The sequence below is a fragment of the Lemur catta genome, chromosome 2 (assembly GCF_020740605.2).
Source record: "Lemur catta isolate mLemCat1 chromosome 2, mLemCat1.pri, whole genome shotgun sequence".
NCBI lineage: Eukaryota > Metazoa > Chordata > Mammalia > Primates > Lemuridae > Lemur > Lemur catta.
In genome coordinates this window covers 74,277,125-74,295,011 of record NC_059129.1, presented here as the reverse complement: position 1 = coordinate 74,295,011, position 17,887 = coordinate 74,277,125, and the positions used below count along the sequence as shown (strand labels likewise).

The 17,887-nt window shown below is 38.2% G+C and overlaps 1 protein-coding gene and 1 non-coding gene across 3 annotated transcripts in view; one reads left to right on the top strand and one right to left on the bottom strand.

The window, feature by feature from the left end:
* Positions 1–17,273, top strand: part of SLC17A5 (solute carrier family 17 member 5) — a 48,521-nt gene extending 31,248 nt beyond the window's left edge. The window contains exons 10-11 of one of the 2 annotated variants that reach the window (XM_045543895.1): positions 13,112–13,202; positions 15,905–17,273. In XM_045543895.1, the coding sequence (XP_045399851.1) occupies positions 13,112–13,202; positions 15,905–16,042 (229 nt within the window). In that variant the 3' untranslated portion in view covers positions 16,043–17,273. The remainder of the gene's footprint in view (positions 1–13,111; positions 13,203–15,904) is intronic. The other variant, XM_045543896.1, reaches the window with a different exon arrangement.
* On the bottom strand, positions 2,418–2,523 carry LOC123633651. The gene has a single exon (XR_006733678.1). It is a non-coding gene; the product is annotated as a U6 spliceosomal RNA (small nuclear RNA).
* Positions 17,274–17,887: the final 614 nt, after the last annotated feature.

Genomic DNA, 17,887 nt, shown 5'->3' with positions numbered 1-17,887 from the left:
ATGGACTTTCATATCACCTCAATGCCATGTTAAAATTCTTTCTAAACAACTGTTTGTGTATTGATCTTACTATATGTCAATACTTTTTAATTTTTTTTTTTGTTTTGAGACAGAGTCTTGCTCTGTTGCCCGGGCTAGAGTGCTGTGGCATCAGCCTAGCTCACAGCAACCTCAGACTCCTGGGCTCAAGTGATCCTGCTGCCTCAGCCTCCCGAGTAGCTGGGAGCGCTACAGGCATGCGCCACCATGTCCGGCTAATTTTTTTCTATATATATTTTTAGCTGTCCAGATCATTTCTTTCTATTTTTTTTTAGTAGAGACGGGGTCTCGCTCTTGCTCAGGCTGGTCTCGAACCCCTGACCTCCAGTGAACCTCCCACCTCGGCCTCCCAGAGTACTAGGATTACAGGCATGAGCCACCGTGCCCGGCCTAATACTTTTTAATTGATATATAACAATTGTATATATTTATGGGGTACATGTGACATTTTGATACAGTATATAATGTGTAATGATTAAAGCAGGGTAATTAGGATATATGTCACCTCAAACATTTATCATTTCTTTGTGTTGAACCTTCCATATCTTCTCTTCTGTTTTCAAATACACAATAAATTATTGTTAACTATAGTCACCCTACTGTGCTATCAAACACTAGAACTTTATTCTTTCTATCTAATTGAGTCTTTTGTACCCATTAACTAACCTCTCTCCATCCCCGCCCCTTCCCAGCCTCTGGTAACGTCTAGTCTATTCACTACCTCCATGAGGTCAACGCTTTTGGCTCCCACACATGGGTGAGATCATACCATATTTGTCTTTCTGTGCCGGGCTTATTTCACTTAATATCCTTTAGGTTTATCCATGTTGCTGCAAATGATAGAATTTCTTTCTTTTTATGGCTGAATAATATTCCATTGTGTTAACCACTTTTCTTTAAAGATCTTTCTTTACCTCCTAGGCTTTGTTTTAAGCCACTTTTCTATCTTTGGGGTTTTAAAAGGTGATTCTCCAGTCCTTCATAGAATTATTAAGTTATCAGTGTAGATTTGTAAATCTTTTTTTTTTTTTTAATTTTTTTATTTTTTCACCCGGAGCCACGCCCAAGAGGCCTTGAGCAAGTGGAGTCCTGTAAATCTTTTTAGAGTGAATTGTAGTTACCCCTTTATCCACAAAATTAGCTAGATTTTTTTCAGGTTATCGCAACAGGTAGCAGCTTTAAATGTATATTAATCATATATTACTTTTAATGAATGTTTTTACTTTCTAATCCTAGTAAATGAAATATGACCCTTGTTTAGTTATTTCTTCATTTCTATTACCATAACTGTTAATTGGAGAAATTGATTGGTTTAATAGCTGAGTTTGTATATCTATGTTTAGATAGTTATAAAAGGTGCCTAGATAATAGTGAATTCCACAGGATACTATGTAAGTTCATATTAACAATAACATTAAGACTGAAGTCAAAAATGTAATATTTACAGAGATCCAGAGCAGAAAGGAAATAGTATATATAAACGAGATTTTGCTCATTAAGACCTTTCGTCCCAGCCTGAACAAGAGCGAGACCTCGTCTCTACTAAAAAATAGAAAGAAATGATCTGGACAGCTAAACATATATAGAAAAAAGTAGCAGGGCATGGTGGTGCATGCCTGTAGTCCCAGCTTCTCAGGAGCCTGAGGCAGGAGGATTGCTTGAGCCCAGGAGTTTGAGGTTGCTGTGAGCGAGGCTGATGCCACGGCACTCTAGCCTGGGCAACAGAGCGAGACTCTATTTCAAAAAAAAAAACCTTTTGTCCTCTCAACTTCCCTACTCTATACCCATCTTAAAACAATTTCAGCAGGCATATTTTAATGTTCATCTGTATTCTGTAGCTGTTATGTGTTCATTTCTTTCATAAAATTAATTATGTTAATGTAAGACATGACTGCATATTACCTTATCCCATTAATTTAAACCTTGCTAGTCTAATCACAGTCCTGGAATGGAAGGATCTGCCCAAGATTCAGAATTCCAACACCAGTTAAACTGTGTGAGCCCACAGAGCTTGTTGTTCCTTAGTGTAGTGTGAAACTAGCTGTTGCTCATTTGACAGTGGTAACTCTTTGTTTTAAACAGTAATATTTTGGTTTATTTCGAGTTTCAGCACCAAAAAGAACAAAGAAAAAGAGTCATATTTTTGTTAGAAATTTATAGGAATAATTAGTTATATACTGACTACTAAATAGCCACCCATTTTACAGATAAAATGATACCTTTTTTAGTTAATTATCTGCAATCATATTTTTCATATAATTAAAATTTCAAGTTTCAGAGTAAGAAATATATTTAATTAATTATTAAACCCATCAGATAAAGTCTTTGCATTGTTTATATTTTCAAATCTAAGCTTACCATTTGTACAGTCTTTTTTTTTAAATATGGAACGCTTCACTAATTTGCATGTCGTCCTTGCGCAGGGTCATGCTAATCTTCTCTGTATCGTTCCAATTTTAACATAAGTGCTGCCGAAGCGAGCACCCGTTTGTACAGTCTTATATAATTTTTATTTTTCAATTAGAAAATTAAATTAATTAATTAATCCCTGTTAAATATAAAACCTTTTGTGTTTTTAATGTGAATGTAGTTACCGAGTTACATTTGTTTTTAAAATCATATGGATCTGATAGCATAATAATAAAAATATTACACTGCATGTGGGAAGTCTATTGTGGTGAAAAACTTTGAATATATCTCTTATCCTGTCTAGCAATGGAATTGTGTTTTTACAAGCCAAGATTGATCGTGCATGAAAGTCTTATTACAGTGCCTGTCACACAGAGTATGCTCAGTAGATATTTGTTGAATGAACGAGTCTCTGTTTTTAATCACAAGATTAAGTGTCTGATATTGGAAGTACAATACACCAGAGACTTTTGTGAAAAAGAGAAAATATTAAAATAGAAGACTTTTATGAATCTTAGGAGCTAGGAAATGCTTACTGAGTATACATATTGGTGAGGTATGAACTGAAGGAGTTTAATGTAATAATAAAAGAATATTTGAAAAGCAAATTAACTTCAAGGAAACTCAGTTAAATTTAGTGAGAATTTGAAAGACCTGATACAAATATAACCAAACATCAGCAGAGCCCCTTCGAGTTGAAGGAGTAGGGGCACAGGCAGCCGTCTCGGTGGGGGAGAGGAGAGGCCTTGTTGCCTAACAAAGAGCAGCTCAGTGACTTGCTGAGTATTGGAAATTTGCAAAGTAGGAGCTAGGCTTGATTACCCAAAAAAGGGTTCAAGGAAATAGCAAATACTGTAATTAAAGAACTGAAATATGTTCTTTTGTGCTACTGATTAAACAAGTAATGGCATCAGGAAAGGATTTCACCTGAAGTAAGGTAAACAAATTACATCATCCAATTATGTCGCTTATAGAATCATAGAAAGTTAGAACTAGGAAGGATTTAAAGGAATCTCCTCTACCCAGAGTGACAGAGTGAGACTCTGTCTCAAAAAAAAAAAAAAAAAAAAAAGTAATCTCTTCCCTTGCTACTTCAGTGTGGTCCCTAGACCAGTGGCATTACCTGGGAGCTTGTGAGAAATACAGAATCTCAGGCCCCACCCCAGACCTGCTGAACTAGAATCTGCCTTTTAAGATGCTCTGGTGAAACTCGTGCACACTGAAGTATGAGACATTGGTTTAGTGCAGTCCTCTCACTCATACAACAAACACTCATGGAGTACCTACTATACATTTAGAACATTACACAACATTACAAAACATAAGACTCAGCACCTGCTTGGAAGATTAGTTCAGGAAACACACAGTAAAAAATAGACAATCGTAATATACTATAATAATTCTTTCCCTGCCCCGCCCCAGAAACAGTCTCACTCTGTTGCCCAGGCTGAAGTGCAGTGGTGCAGTCATAGCTCACTGGAACCTCAAACTCCTGGGCTCAAGCAATCCTCCTGCCTTGGCCTTTCAAAGTACTGGGATTACAGGTGTGAGCCACCGCTCAGCAAATACTTCTCAAATGCCGACCAAGTACCAGCCGTTACAGACACAGGCCTAGCCTGTGGAGCTGTTAGTCTGGAGTGGTAGAAGTCTAGAGTGGTAAACTAAGTCTAGGGAAAGAATAACACAAATAAAACAGACTTTTGAAGACAAAAGGAGAGAATAGAGGGGCTATAATATATACTATGAACTAAGAAAATGGCGCTGAGGAAGTGATATTTAAGCTGAAGCCTGAAGAAGGAGTGGGAAGAAGTTAGGCAGGCAAAAGAAAGTAGTATTCCAGACAGAAGAATTTATTTGAGAAGAAAAAGAAATTGGTGTATCTTATCTACTCAAGCTGCCATAACAAAATTCCATAGACTGGCAAGCTAAAACAACAGAAATTTATTTTCTCACAGTTCTGGAGGCATATGTTGACAAAGAATTTGTTTTTTCTTAAAAGAGACCCAAGCAGGTTAATATGCCAGGAAAAGAAGGCCAATAAATGATTAGAGGTTAAAGTTTAAAGAAAAGTAAAGGTTACTTATTTTGAATTGGCAGGAAGAAATGAGATCCAGAGTCCAAGTGGAGGGATTAGCTTTCAGCTGAGAAGGCAGGTAGTAAAATGAGTTCAGCTGAAGAAAAGTCTTCGGGTAAGATGGAAAGTTAAGAATTGTGTTGGTCTTAACATGTGTCCACAAATTCTTTAACACTCCTCCCTCCAAAAGGTGAAGCCTATTTTAATTCCCATGAGTGTTGGCTGAATTTAATGACTTACTTCTTTTTTTCTTTTTTTTTTTAAGTCATAAAAGTAAAAAAAGTTTATTTTATCCTTTAGAAGGACAGAGAGAATGAGAAAGAGAGGGGGGTTGGGGGTGGGGAGAGCAGGGAGATGGCGTGGCATCCCAAAGAAAGAGAAGGGAGATGCCAGCCTAGTGACTTATTTCCAATGAATAAAATATGGTGAAAGTAATCATGTCTGATTTGGCCATAAAAGGCATCACAGCATCCTTGCTCTCTGTCCCTCTTGATGACTCATTCTGGGGGAAGCCAACTGCCATGCCCAAAGGACATGCAACAGCCCTGCAGCAAGGCCCTTGTAGGAAAGAGCTGAGGCCTCCAGCTAACAGTCACATGAGTGAGCTTTGAAGCCAGTCCTCTAGCCCCGGTCAAGCCTTCAGATGACTGCAGCCCTGGTGAACATCTTAAACCTCATGAGAGGCCTGAGCCAGAACCACCCAGCTAAACTGCTCTACATTCCTAACACACAGAAACTAGCAGGCAATAAATATTTGTCTTAAGCTGCTAACTTTTGAGGTAATTAACTTATTGAAAAAATCTTAACTGCTAGTCTTCCATTTCTCTGTGAGACGAGAGTCAAGTTCATTGCTGAGGCTAAGAAAGAAGATTAAGTGGAGTAAAAGACTTAAGAATGATAAAGATTCTAAATAGCTGGCCAGGCGCGGTGGCTCATGTCTGTAATCCTAGCACTCTGGGAGGCCGAGGCGGGCGGATTGTTTGAGCTCAGGAGTTCGAGACTATCCTGAACAAGAGCGAGACCCCGTCTCTACTAAAAATAGAAAAGAAATTATACGGACAGCTAAAAACATATATATATATATAGAAAAAATCAGCCAGGCATGGTGGTACATACCTGTAGTCCCAGCTACTCGGGAGGCTGAGGCAGGAGGATTGCTTGAGCCCAGGAGTCTGAGGTTGCTGTGAGCTAGGCTGACGCTACGTACGGCACTCACTCTAGCCCGGGCAACAGAGTGAGACTCTGTCTCCAAAAAAAAAAAAAAAGATTCTAAATAGCTATTAAGAAAAATAGTCACAAAAAGCTCATTGAAAAGATTTTTGGCATTGATGAGGATTAGCTAAAGTTGGAGATTAATTTTGTATTCACACTATTTTGCAAAGTTATTTTTTCTTTCAGTTATGTTTAGCAGCCCCAGTATAGGGTTGAAAATGTGCTGTTGGATTGATGTAGACTTGAGGTTTTGACAAGTGTGTAGGGTTGATGGACAGTCAAAGGGGTGTGGGAATTGAGAATTTTGGCAAGAAAGAGGTCTAGGCTGTGTTATCTTTTAGAATGCTTGTAGTTTAAGTATAGAAATTCTAACTCTAACTGGCTAAATACATAATCTATTGATTCACTTCAGTGTAAAGTCGAGAGATAATAAGCTTTAGGCAAGAGTTGATAACCAGCTGCCCACTAATAGCACCAGGTTGTTTCCTTCCCACTTCCTGCTCTACCTTTTATGGTAGTAGTTTTAGCCTAAGATTGGGTCTGCTTATAAAACTCACAATGAAATGATTACTAGCAACAATTGGGACTACATGCTTCTTCATTCACATCAAGCAACAAAAAAAGGATCTTCTCCTTTCCCAATCATGGAAGTAAGTCCTGGGCTTCATTTTGATTAAACAAAACTCAGTGACATATTCACCCTTGAACCAACTCCAATGGCCAAGGGAATACCATTTGACTTTAGGATAATCAGCACCCCTAAAGTTAGAAGTAAAAGGGTCAATGCCCCTTAAACATTATTACTGCTACACAGTTGGGGCCAGGGGGTAGGGAGTGGGAATGGATGCTGAGAAAGCCTTCCATAACATCCACTGTGACACATGAAGATATGGACACAAAGGACTCATTGAAGATAAAGAAACTCGGTCACAGAGAATGTATGTGGCTAGCAAATGGCAGACCAAAGACTTGAATCCAGTCTTCCAGAGTCAAGGTCTGAGGATCTTTCTACTACATCAAGTTGCCTCACGATAACTTATTTGAGAGTCTTAAAGAACTGGTCATTGCAGAGGTACTAATCATTATTTGGAGAATTGAAGGGAAAGAACTCATTGCAGAGAACAGACACATAGTCTAATTGCCTTGGTTAATCTATGCATTATATATCATAAATCTATGTACATAATGATGAGAAGTAAAAATAATAAAAAAACATAAAATTGGTTTGGCAGCCATCCAGTGAGAGGAAGGTGATAAGGCACCCATTCTATTTCATGGAGCTGAAATGTAGTTTAGGATTCATCAGGTTCCTAAAGTCTTGTCAGAAGCTCTGGAATCTGGTAAGAGCCCCACCTGCTCTCTTGAACTGGCAATGGAGGAAAGTTGAATCATCAGATAAAAATTAGAGCTATTGACAAAAGAAGATGTAAGTGGATGCTGGAGAAGAAAAAAACAAATATCCACAGTACCTACCACGTAAAATTGCTGTGAAGATTAAATAGAACACACATACACTGTACTTTGCTTATAATGCAGTAAATGCATTTGCACATAATTTCATAAATGCAGTTATTATTTTCCGGCTAACTTTGAGTTAGGTGTTATGGCCAGGGTCACAAACCAATCCAAGTAAAATATTAAAGGCACTTTGGGAGGGTAAGGCAGGAGGATCACTTGAGACCAGGAGTTCAAGACCAGCCAGGGCAACATAGCAAGACCCCTATCTCTACAAAAAATAAATAGAAAATAAATAAATAGAATATTAAAGGGATGATTGATGAGTTCTTAGAAAACAAAATACTGATCACTAAGGAGCTACTGCTGGATCACTAAAAGCCAAAAAGGCAAAAGTCTGATTTCTCAGCATCATTATTAGCCTAATACAAGAGAGAAAACACAGTAGATTTGGTATGTTCAGACTTCAGCAAGGTCTCCCATGAAATACCCTTTTGGACAAGGTGGAGAAAGGTGAATTGGATGTACAATTAGGAAATTTTGTAATTACTAAATTTCAGTGTAATAGCACGTTGATTAGTACATCTAGTCGTTTAACACAGTGGTCCCCAACCTGAGGGGGAAAGGGAGGCAGAGCTCAGGTGATGATGCCAGGGATGGCGATGGGGAGTGGCTGTAAATACAGATGAAGCTTCCCTGGCTCACCTGCCGCTCACCTCCTGCTGTGCAGCCCGGTACCCCTCTGCTGCTCTGAGGCCTGGGTTTGGGGGCCTCAGGTTTAACAAACACTGTGCCAGGCACTGTACCAGATGTTGCAGACACTAACAGGGAAGTGACATGATTCCTGCCTGTGTGTGTGGAAGCTTAAGCTGGCTTACAGGGTGATTCATACGGTCATGTCATGACGTGTACGCTGAATAACCAGCAGGGGGAGCCTGTGGCTGAGCTTCAAGCATCAGCGGGGTGGTTGAACTCTACATCTGAAAGACCCGGGTCCGGAACTGAAATTGTGTGAGTCTTATAGGTCAGAAAGGATGCTTATGCAGATTTGGTATGAAGCCAAACAGTTCAGTAACATAAATGACTCCAGCAAATAGTTGTAGCAGTTAGGAGGATGGTAAGCACCTATATGCCCCAGGTAATGAAGCCTGCTCAACTTGCTCAGCTGATCGTGGCTGTGATTTATGGCTGTGAATAAACCTTTAAAATTATATACCTGGGCTAGGTGTGGTGGCTCAAGCCTGTAATCCTAGCACTTTGGGAGGCCAAGGCGGGAGGATTGCTTGAGGCCAGGAGTTCGAGACCAGCCTGAACAAGAACGATACCCCATTTATACAAAAAAAATATTATAGAAAAATTAGCTGTGTGTGGTGGCTCCTGCTTGTAATCTCAGCAACTCAGGAGGCTGATTCAGGATTGCTTAAGCCCAGGAGTTTGGGGCTGCCGTGAGCTATGATAACACCACTATACTCTAGCCCAGGCCACAGAGCAAGACCCTGTCTCAAAAAAAAAAAAATGTAATCTCATCAAAGTCAAAATTATTTCTCTCCTTTATATTTTGATTCAACCCTTCAGATGAGCTTTCAGTTTTTATTTTCCAACTAGAATTTATTGCTTCAAAACACACTAGTTATTTCTAGTTTCCTGTGTCTTGGTTAAGGAAGCAGGTTACATATTTTAGGACTACCTTGTTGCTTAGTTGCTTTTTGTCTTAGTAACAAGCAAATGCCCATTCAATGTAACACTCTACTAGTTAGAACAAGAACACTTGAGAACCACAGACACTTAAGCATTCAGCACCAGAACTTATGGTAAAAAATTAAGCATGAGAAAATTCATCTTTCCAACAGATTGAGTTCAGTGATCACTATGTTTTTTAACAAGGTAGCATTGTACATTAAAACATTATAATACTAAGTACTGATTTGGAATCAGACAAATTGGATAACATTTTTTTAGTCTTTCTTCATCTATAAAGTGAAGATAATCCTACCTCATGGGGTTGATTTTACTATGCAAATAAGATAATATACATGTAAAATACTTATAACCATGTCTGATAGAAGTTTTTTTGATAAATAGTATTCCTATTAACATATAAATATGTACATGGTATTTTCTGAGGCTTTTCTTCCATAGACTGAAATAGAGATTTCCTATGGTAATTTTTTTGCCCAGATTCCTGGGAACTGGATAGATTTTCAACTATTAATCCCACAAAATTCTAGTACTCCAACAGCAAAGAATCCAGACTGAGTCCGTACAACTTGTTTTCTTCTAAGCCATCATCAATCTTTCATGGCCCTTCCTGGCCAAGTGTAATCTAAATACTTGAATGAGCTTCTTGGTGCTGACATCTAGAATTTCACAGCACTCATCTGCACTTAATATCTGTCACTGAAAGGCCTGGCACACTGCAGTTAGTTCCTCCTACTGCCAAGGTGTTAATGGTTTAAAGAAAAAAAAAAAAGATAGGGCCTGCCAAGCTTGGTTAATTTAAGATACACTCCCTAAAGGAGATAAACGAAAAAGATCTGTGCCTTGTGGTTTTATTGTGTTGTGTATGCAGGGGTTTGGACATAAAAATTTGTGATGTTTATAGATAACTGAATTAGGTTCAACAGGATTTTTTATTTAGGCACATTTCCATCCAAAATGGGGAGAGGGATTTCAGATCAGTAGTTTACAACCTAGGTATTGAGGATGCTAAATCCTAATAGAAATTGCATTATCCCACAATAACACTATATGAACTAATAAAACACCACGCTTCTCTAATTTTGACTGAAATTATATTTTATAGTGACACTAATTATCTCACAAGTAATTTAAAGCTCTAATTGGACTTTATGTATGTTTAGATGATTTTTGTGAAAAATTAATTAATAAATGCCATTTACTGAAGTTTTTATTTTAAGTGAACTCCTTCCCCACCTTTAAGTTTTCCTACCAAAAATGTCAAACCTAAATCTAATGAACCCTCAAGGATCTAGTCTAGATACTACCAATGTACAGGAAATACAGGAGACATAAAATTATGTGTTAAATGATACCTCAGGGATATAATCTACAAAATCCAGAATTTAGGACTATCTCTAGGACAAACATCCTAGTTTCTTCAATTAAAAAGAGACAGCAATAAAAAAAAGTGAACTAATGCACACAACAAGTTGGAATGGTGCTCAGTGACCCTGGTACATAATCCAAAATGTTGCGTACTGTATGATTCCATTCATATAAAATTTCCGATCAGGAATCAGCAACCATTGGATCTTAATGCCCAAGAGGGTGCCAGTCTGTGTGGAACAAAGCTCCAGTGGTCCGTGCATTCAGAGCCCCACGAGTCTACGCAAGGGGCCTCTATCAACTGTGGGTCACTTGCCACCTCTCTTTAATCATCATGTATTGAATGGGCACATGTGTTATACTGGGCACTGGATATAATAAAGGGAAATAAAACACGAGTTTGCAATGAGACTGCAGAGTCAGACTCAGCAAACTTGAATTAGAGGACAATTACATCTTAAAACACGCAGTACTTACCCCTGTAATATGCTGAAATAAAAAAAAAGAAAGAAAGAAAAGGCAACTTATGGAATGAGAGAAAATATTTGCAAACCATATATCTGTTAAAGGGTTAATATTCAAAATATATAAGGAACTCTTACAACTCTTACAACAACTCAATAACAAACAAACAAGAATACCCTAATAACCCATTTAAAAAATGGGCTAAGAACTTGAATAGACATTTCTCCAAAAGAGACATACAAATAGCCAACGGGTATATAAAAAATTTTCAACATCACTAATAGGGAAATGCAAATCAAAACCATGATGACATTTCAGCTCACACCTGTGAGGATGACTATTACAAAAAAAAAAAACACATAGTACGAACATTAAAGACAATAAAGATTCTGAGAGGACTGCTCCATATGAGCTGGGCTAGGCAGAGGAGGCTTCCTGGAAGAAGTACCAAGTGAGCAGTTAACATGGAAGGAGTGTGGATTTCAGGTACCAGATGTATAGCGTGAGAAAAGATAAGTAGCAGGAATGAGCGTGGCAGATGTGAGCGCCAGAATGAAAGCTGTCTGGATCTGAAGGTGTGACTGCGCAGTACTGGGACATAAGGCTGTGTAGAAGGGCCAGGGCCAGGCCATTGCAAACCAGGCAGAAGACTGAAGTTTTCTGAAAGTAAGAGTTAAATCATCCATGTAGGTTTTTTAGTAGAGACGGGTGACCTGACAAAATTATGACTATTCAAATCAAAGTTTATACAGTTTGAGAGACAGTTCAACCATATATAAATGTCCTTAAAAGTCTTTATACCGGCCGGGCGCGGTGGCTCACGCCTGTAATCCTAGCCGTCTGGGAGGCCGAGGCGGGTGGATCACTCGAGGTCAGGAGTTCGAGACCAGCCTGAGCGAGACCCCGTCTCTACTAAAAAAAAAATAGAAATAAACTATCTGGACAACTAAAAATATATATAGAAAAAATTAGCCGGGCATGGTGGCGCATGCCTGTAGTCCCAGCTACTCGGGAGGCTGAGACAGTAGGATCCCTTAACCCCAGGAGTTTGAGGTTGCTGTGAGCGAGGCTGACGCCACGGCACTCACTCTAGCCTGGGCAACAAAGTGACACTCTGTCTCAAAAAAAAAAAAAAAAGTCTTTATACCAATAGGTTCTGTTTCTTGATCAGATACTAATAATGTGGTTGTGTTTAGGTTATTTACCTCGTAAAAATTCAGCAAACTTTACACAGATGGTTTGTGTACTTTTCCCCATGTATTTTATAGTCAAAAAAAATTTTGTAATATAATTCACACTCACCTAGTAGAGTGTGAAGGGAGAGCTGAGACCACCACATATGTTATATGTATAAATCTGTGAACCCATGGATGATAACAGAAATAATAGTCTATCACTAACTTGTCCAAGGTCACACATCATTAATGGTGGAGCTAGGTCAGGAATCTTTAGGTTTCCTGATAATCAGTCCAATATGACTTCTTGATGGAAAATGATAAGCATTTCATTCTTTTTAAGATGGTACTTACTGGAGATCTTGGATATGGTAGCCTTCCTTAGTCTACATACATTGCTTATGTATTAGAGAAAACAGGTTATTAGCATTTCCCAACTGCAGGCAGAAATTCTTTAAAGATTTGCATCTAAACATAGATAGAAATATCCCACTCCGCTAAGATTTACCCTTAAAATAAATCATTGCATTTGAGAAACTTTTTCCAAACTTAATAAAAATGCCTTTTTTGTCAGACACACAGCTTGTCTACTTTTGAGACAGTATGCAAAGATTTAGCTATAAGCAAATATGTAATTAGTAGAACAAGTTAAATTGTATGTTCAATATGATCTCGTGTCTATAATAATATACTAGAAATATATAATATAGAAAAAAAATAATTACCAAAATGTTAATGGATTTTGAATATTTACCAAAATGTTAATGTTGATTATCTCTATGTTAAGGAATAAGTAATTTTGTTTTCTTACTTTTTCTTATCTTATTATTAATTTTCAACAATTAAATACAATTGAATTTTGTAATCACAAAACAAATTCTTTTTTTAAATTTAAAAAATGTAAGCTAGACACACCAAGCTTTCTATCCAGATACAGTCATATATCAAAATCATGTCTCAGCACTTTCCTGTTAATATATCACTTTAAAAGGGATCATTTTAATAGCTTGTTCTTCTAGGTAATGTTAAATGGGTAATTAACTATTGAAATGCAGGTTTTTCACCAGCTGAATATAAAATCTTATTTCAGTAAGACATTTCATTTAGACATAAAATTTCACAAGAATACAATCTGAGTAGTAGAATAGCTATCTATTGAAAGAAGCTGCTTAAATGTGTAACACAATAGTAAACCCCTATAAAAATGTTTCTGCAGGTATGCTGGTATCCTCCTGGGCATCACAAATACATTTGGCACTATTCCAGGAATGGTTGGGCCTGTCATTGCTAAAAGTCTGACCCCTAACGTAAGTAGATAATTTGCTTGTAAACTGAAAAGGTTTTGGAGCTATACATCTGTGTCAAAGTTGAGTATATTTTAATTAAGGATAAAATTCTGAATGTTTATTCTTATGAAATTCTTTTTGGCAACAAAATACTAAATGCCTTAATGGATGGGAAAGTATATTTTCAAAGAATACTCTTTGGGTTTTAGACAGAACAGTAGGGCTAAGTTAAATTAAGATCTTATACTGAAACCACATAGGTAGTTAAAAGTTATGATATTACACCAGATGGACAATACGTGTCTTTGGTTTGGATGAATAAAAATTGACAATGTAAAATTATTCAAAAAGTGGGCCCGTGAAGGTGAGGTGTCAGGAAATCACTGAGGATGAATGAGGAACAATTGAAATAATTGAGAATGTTTAGAGGTTCAGAGGACTTGGGAAAACATGCTAGATTTCTTCACATATTTGAAGGGCTACTAAATAAAAAATGGAGACCTATTCTCTGCAGTGCCACAAAGACAGATGGAGAGAAGTTACAAGGAGACATTAGGAAGGTTTTCTGTTCCAAGCTGTTACTTTATGGAATGAGCTGCCTTAGGAGTCAGTAAGCCCTAAAATAGTCAAACATTTATTTAACAGGCATTTCTTGAGTGCTTGCTAATTTGCTAGATACTAAGGATTAAAAGGCAAAATGATAAGCTGCTTTTACACTTGAGAAACTCACCATTTAGAGATTATATGTAATCAGTCTATTCTTCTCCTTGTCACTATAGGCCCCTACATACTCAACATGATTATAAAATTTATAAAAACAACTGTAACCTGGAGAACAACAACTCGAATAATGACCTTACAAGACTATCACCCACTAGAAAATGATGCCCTATAATAGACATATAAGGACATCAAAGGGGGGAAGATAAGGAAAACCCCCCTCTATTACTTAACACAGCAGCCACCTGAGACCCCCACCCCTCACGGAAGACCCACATCAACATAATACTAACCTAACACCTGGCCCATCAACTAAGCTATTACCTGGCACATCAGCATAACACTAAACCTATTACCTAGTACAACAACTACCCTATTACCTGGTACATCAACATAATACTAACCTATTACCTGGCAGACATTAGTCACCTGAGACCCCACCCCTTGGATCACCTCAACTTAATAAAAGTGGGAAAAATTGGGTAGACGAGACTCAAAATTTAATAATAAGACCCCTCTGAGCCCACGAATAAATAAACCTTAATTCTCCAACTCTCCGTGTGCCACTCAGTTTGTCCTCAGGACCACTCGCTGTACCACTCGCTGTAACAAAAGTACAGTGTGACAAATGCTGCAGGAAAAATGCGTGCAGAGCACTGTGGTCAGACAGGAGGAAACCACCTCTTCGTTCCTGGGGTGGGAGGGGCGGGGAAGGAGCCTTCCAGGAGTGAGCCGGGGGTGTGATAAGGGCGGGACACAGCCTGGGCTCCAGCACTGAGCCCTTGGGGCAGGGTGGGCCCAGGGCCCTGAAGCTGGAAGGCGGCACAGGGCCAGGTCAGTAAGCAGAGCATTTTTAAAAGTTGCCTACACTGTTTAAGAAATCAAAATAAATGGCCTCAAAAGCCCCTACCAACTCCCAATTTTCCACCATTTAAAAATATCTAAAGGACTAGTGGAACATCTCCTTCAAGAGGTGGACTTAAGCCTCCTTTCTTTCTCCATGTTTTTCCTTTCTTTTCTAAATAACCTCACTCTGGCTCCCCAGTGCCTTCTCTTTCTTTCTCACTGCCAGTTCTACTGCTTATTTTGTTTAAATGCTGCAATTGTAGGCACTCTGGTTAGACTGAAATTGCAAAGATCCAAAAAATGATTGTTAAAGGTAGTCACAGGACCCAGAAATTTAGATAAACGTCTCATGTTTTTATGTCACTGGTTTATACACTGAACAATGGTCAATCTTTGGCTGGCAAGTGCCACGCGTGTCCTGCTGTGTGTGCCATTCAAGATCTTTTACACTGGCCAGGCCTCCCTCCAGTGTCCCAGAGACCCTCAAACCTGAACTTCAGAGCTCATTGTAACTCATCTTTTCTTGGCTCACCTGACACCACCCACCTAAGGACTTAGAGGATGCTCAGGCATAACACTTTCTTAGTGACATGTGATTTGGGGACATGCCACACTTTTTATTTTTAGTTAGCTTTTTACTGAAGTATAACAGATTTTTTAAATGCACAAATCCCAAGTATACAGCGGGATGAATTTTCACAAAGTTAATTCATCCGTGTAACCAGCACTCAATCAAGAAACAGAATATTACTTCCCTCAGTAAACCCCCAGGTACCTCTTCCCAACATTCCTCCCTCACCCCCACGGAGAGGAACCGCTCTGCTGCTTTATAACCCCAGAGATTAGTTTTGTCTCACTTTGAGCTTCACATAAATGGAATCATTCAGTGTGCACTCTTTTTGCCTGGCTGCTTTTGCACAACATTTTGTTTCTGAGGTGTATTTATGCTGTAGCTCATTCATTCTCATTGCTGTATAGTATTTCATTAAACAAATATACCACAATCCTACTAGTGATAAACATTTGGGCTGTTTCAAGCATGATGGCTTTTATTGATAATGCTGCTGTTCTAACAGTCTTGTGACATTGCCTTTTTTATAAAGTAAACTACAAACAAAATTTTTTTCATTTGCATTTTTTCCTTTCTTTCTCTACAGAACACTGTTAGAGAATGGCAAACTGTTTTCTATATTGCTGCTGCTATCAATGTATTTGGTGCCTTTTTCTTTACACTGTTCGCCAAAGGTGAAGTGCAAACCTGGGCTCTCAATGATCATCATGGACACAGACACTGAAGGAACCAATAAATAATCCTGTCTCTATTAATGTATTTTTATTTATCATGTACCCTAAAAGTGCCTTTGATATTTTAATGTGTAAGCATTCTATTAATATATTTTTAAAAATTGTACTTATATTAAATTTTTAAAGCTTGTAATCATGAAATGTCACTAGTTGCCAGATTAGTAAAATAAACTATTTTTAATTATGAATAATATATATGCTGGAACTTATACTTCAGGTTCACATACCTGGCTGCCAGGAAGCATGAAGTAGGGGAGTTCTGTTTCTTTTAAGGGCCATGTTTAAGGGAATGAACTGAAAGGGACCCCCCACTACCTTTGCTTAATTAAACCAGATAATAATTCTCAGGTATTATTGATAAACACCTGGTTTTGTCCACTTTCCTCATAAAAATTATTTAACACTTAGGTCAAACTTTAGCCTCTCCATGGAGCCGCCAGCAATTGTGTAATTGGGCCTGGCAACTGGACTGAGGGAAGCATGCCCAGGCAGCTGCCAAGCATTCCCTCCCTGGCTTTGGGGACAGAGTGCTCAGCATTTATCAGAGGCAACACCCAAGCCCAGGGTCAGTGTCAAGTCTTTGGACCATGTTCTCCCCCTAGGGCTATTCATGTGTAGATAAAGCCCTGAGCAGACAGAAGCACTGAGACCCACAGCTACATCCCCTCCACAGCACAGTAGAATATCGACTGGCATGTAACCTGCAAAAGAAAAGTGTGATGCCCAATCACAGATAATATCACCCTTATTTAAAACTACTCTCACATGGATCAGAGTATATATAAATTTTTGTGTTTTTTAAGCTACATGAGAATTTTAAAAATGTTTTAAACTGTTACTTTTTGTTCAGTCTGTCTTCCTATAAGCTTCTGGTTGCAGTTTCAAGTTAAAGTGACTTTTAAAGGCCACGTCACCCAGGACCAGTGTGTAATCACCTTTACTGCTGATTCCCATTATTTTTCCAGTTTTTTCCTGGACCATCGTCCAGTGCTTGTTAAGCATGCTGGGGGCATCTGTGTGATTTAAAGCTTGGTTTATGTTTTATTGTGTTTGTTCAACACTACCTGAAACATTATAACTAAAACTGTTGAATGTAATATGATGTGAATACAGTTATGTAAATTTATTTTTAAATTTGTAAATAGCTTTAAGTTGCTATGGTGACATTTCTTTTATAAATCATCAAAATAAACCTTTTTGGATTGATATTTGGATCTGACAGTTCTGTGTTATTTTTTAGTGTCCACAGTAACTATTTTACATCTTTTTTGCATCCTCCTCAAGGATACAAAAAAATCTTTTTTGCATCTGCTTCTACATGCATCTCTGCCACCACCAGAGACGTGGGCCATCTAAGTGATGCAACGTGAGAAATCTCTATTGCCATCAACCTGCCCTTCCTACCTCTGAATAGGGTCCACTCGTCTTGCTAAAACATATACCAACATCACTGATTCTGTCCTCTGCTATCTCCTCCCAGAACGTGCTTCAGCAATTCCTCTTCAGTTTGCTTCTTCAATCTCTCTTCTTGTTCTTTTCCTTCTATCTCAGAGATATGCAAGTCTTCTTTAGCCTATAAACAAAAATATAAAAGTCTCCCCGAGACGTTAAAACATTTTTTATTTTCTTTTTTAGTAAAACTTTTATATACAGTATACCCCTAGGATAATACTCAGGAAACTGGAAACAGTAGTGTGATATCATAACATATTAATATATGTATACATATTGGTTTTCATACACAGTTCCTGGCTTATAACTCCCATAGCTCCTGTTATGATGTTGGGGCAGGTAAGGCCTCAGGAGCAAGCTTCAGAAAACGGAATCTCTCTTTC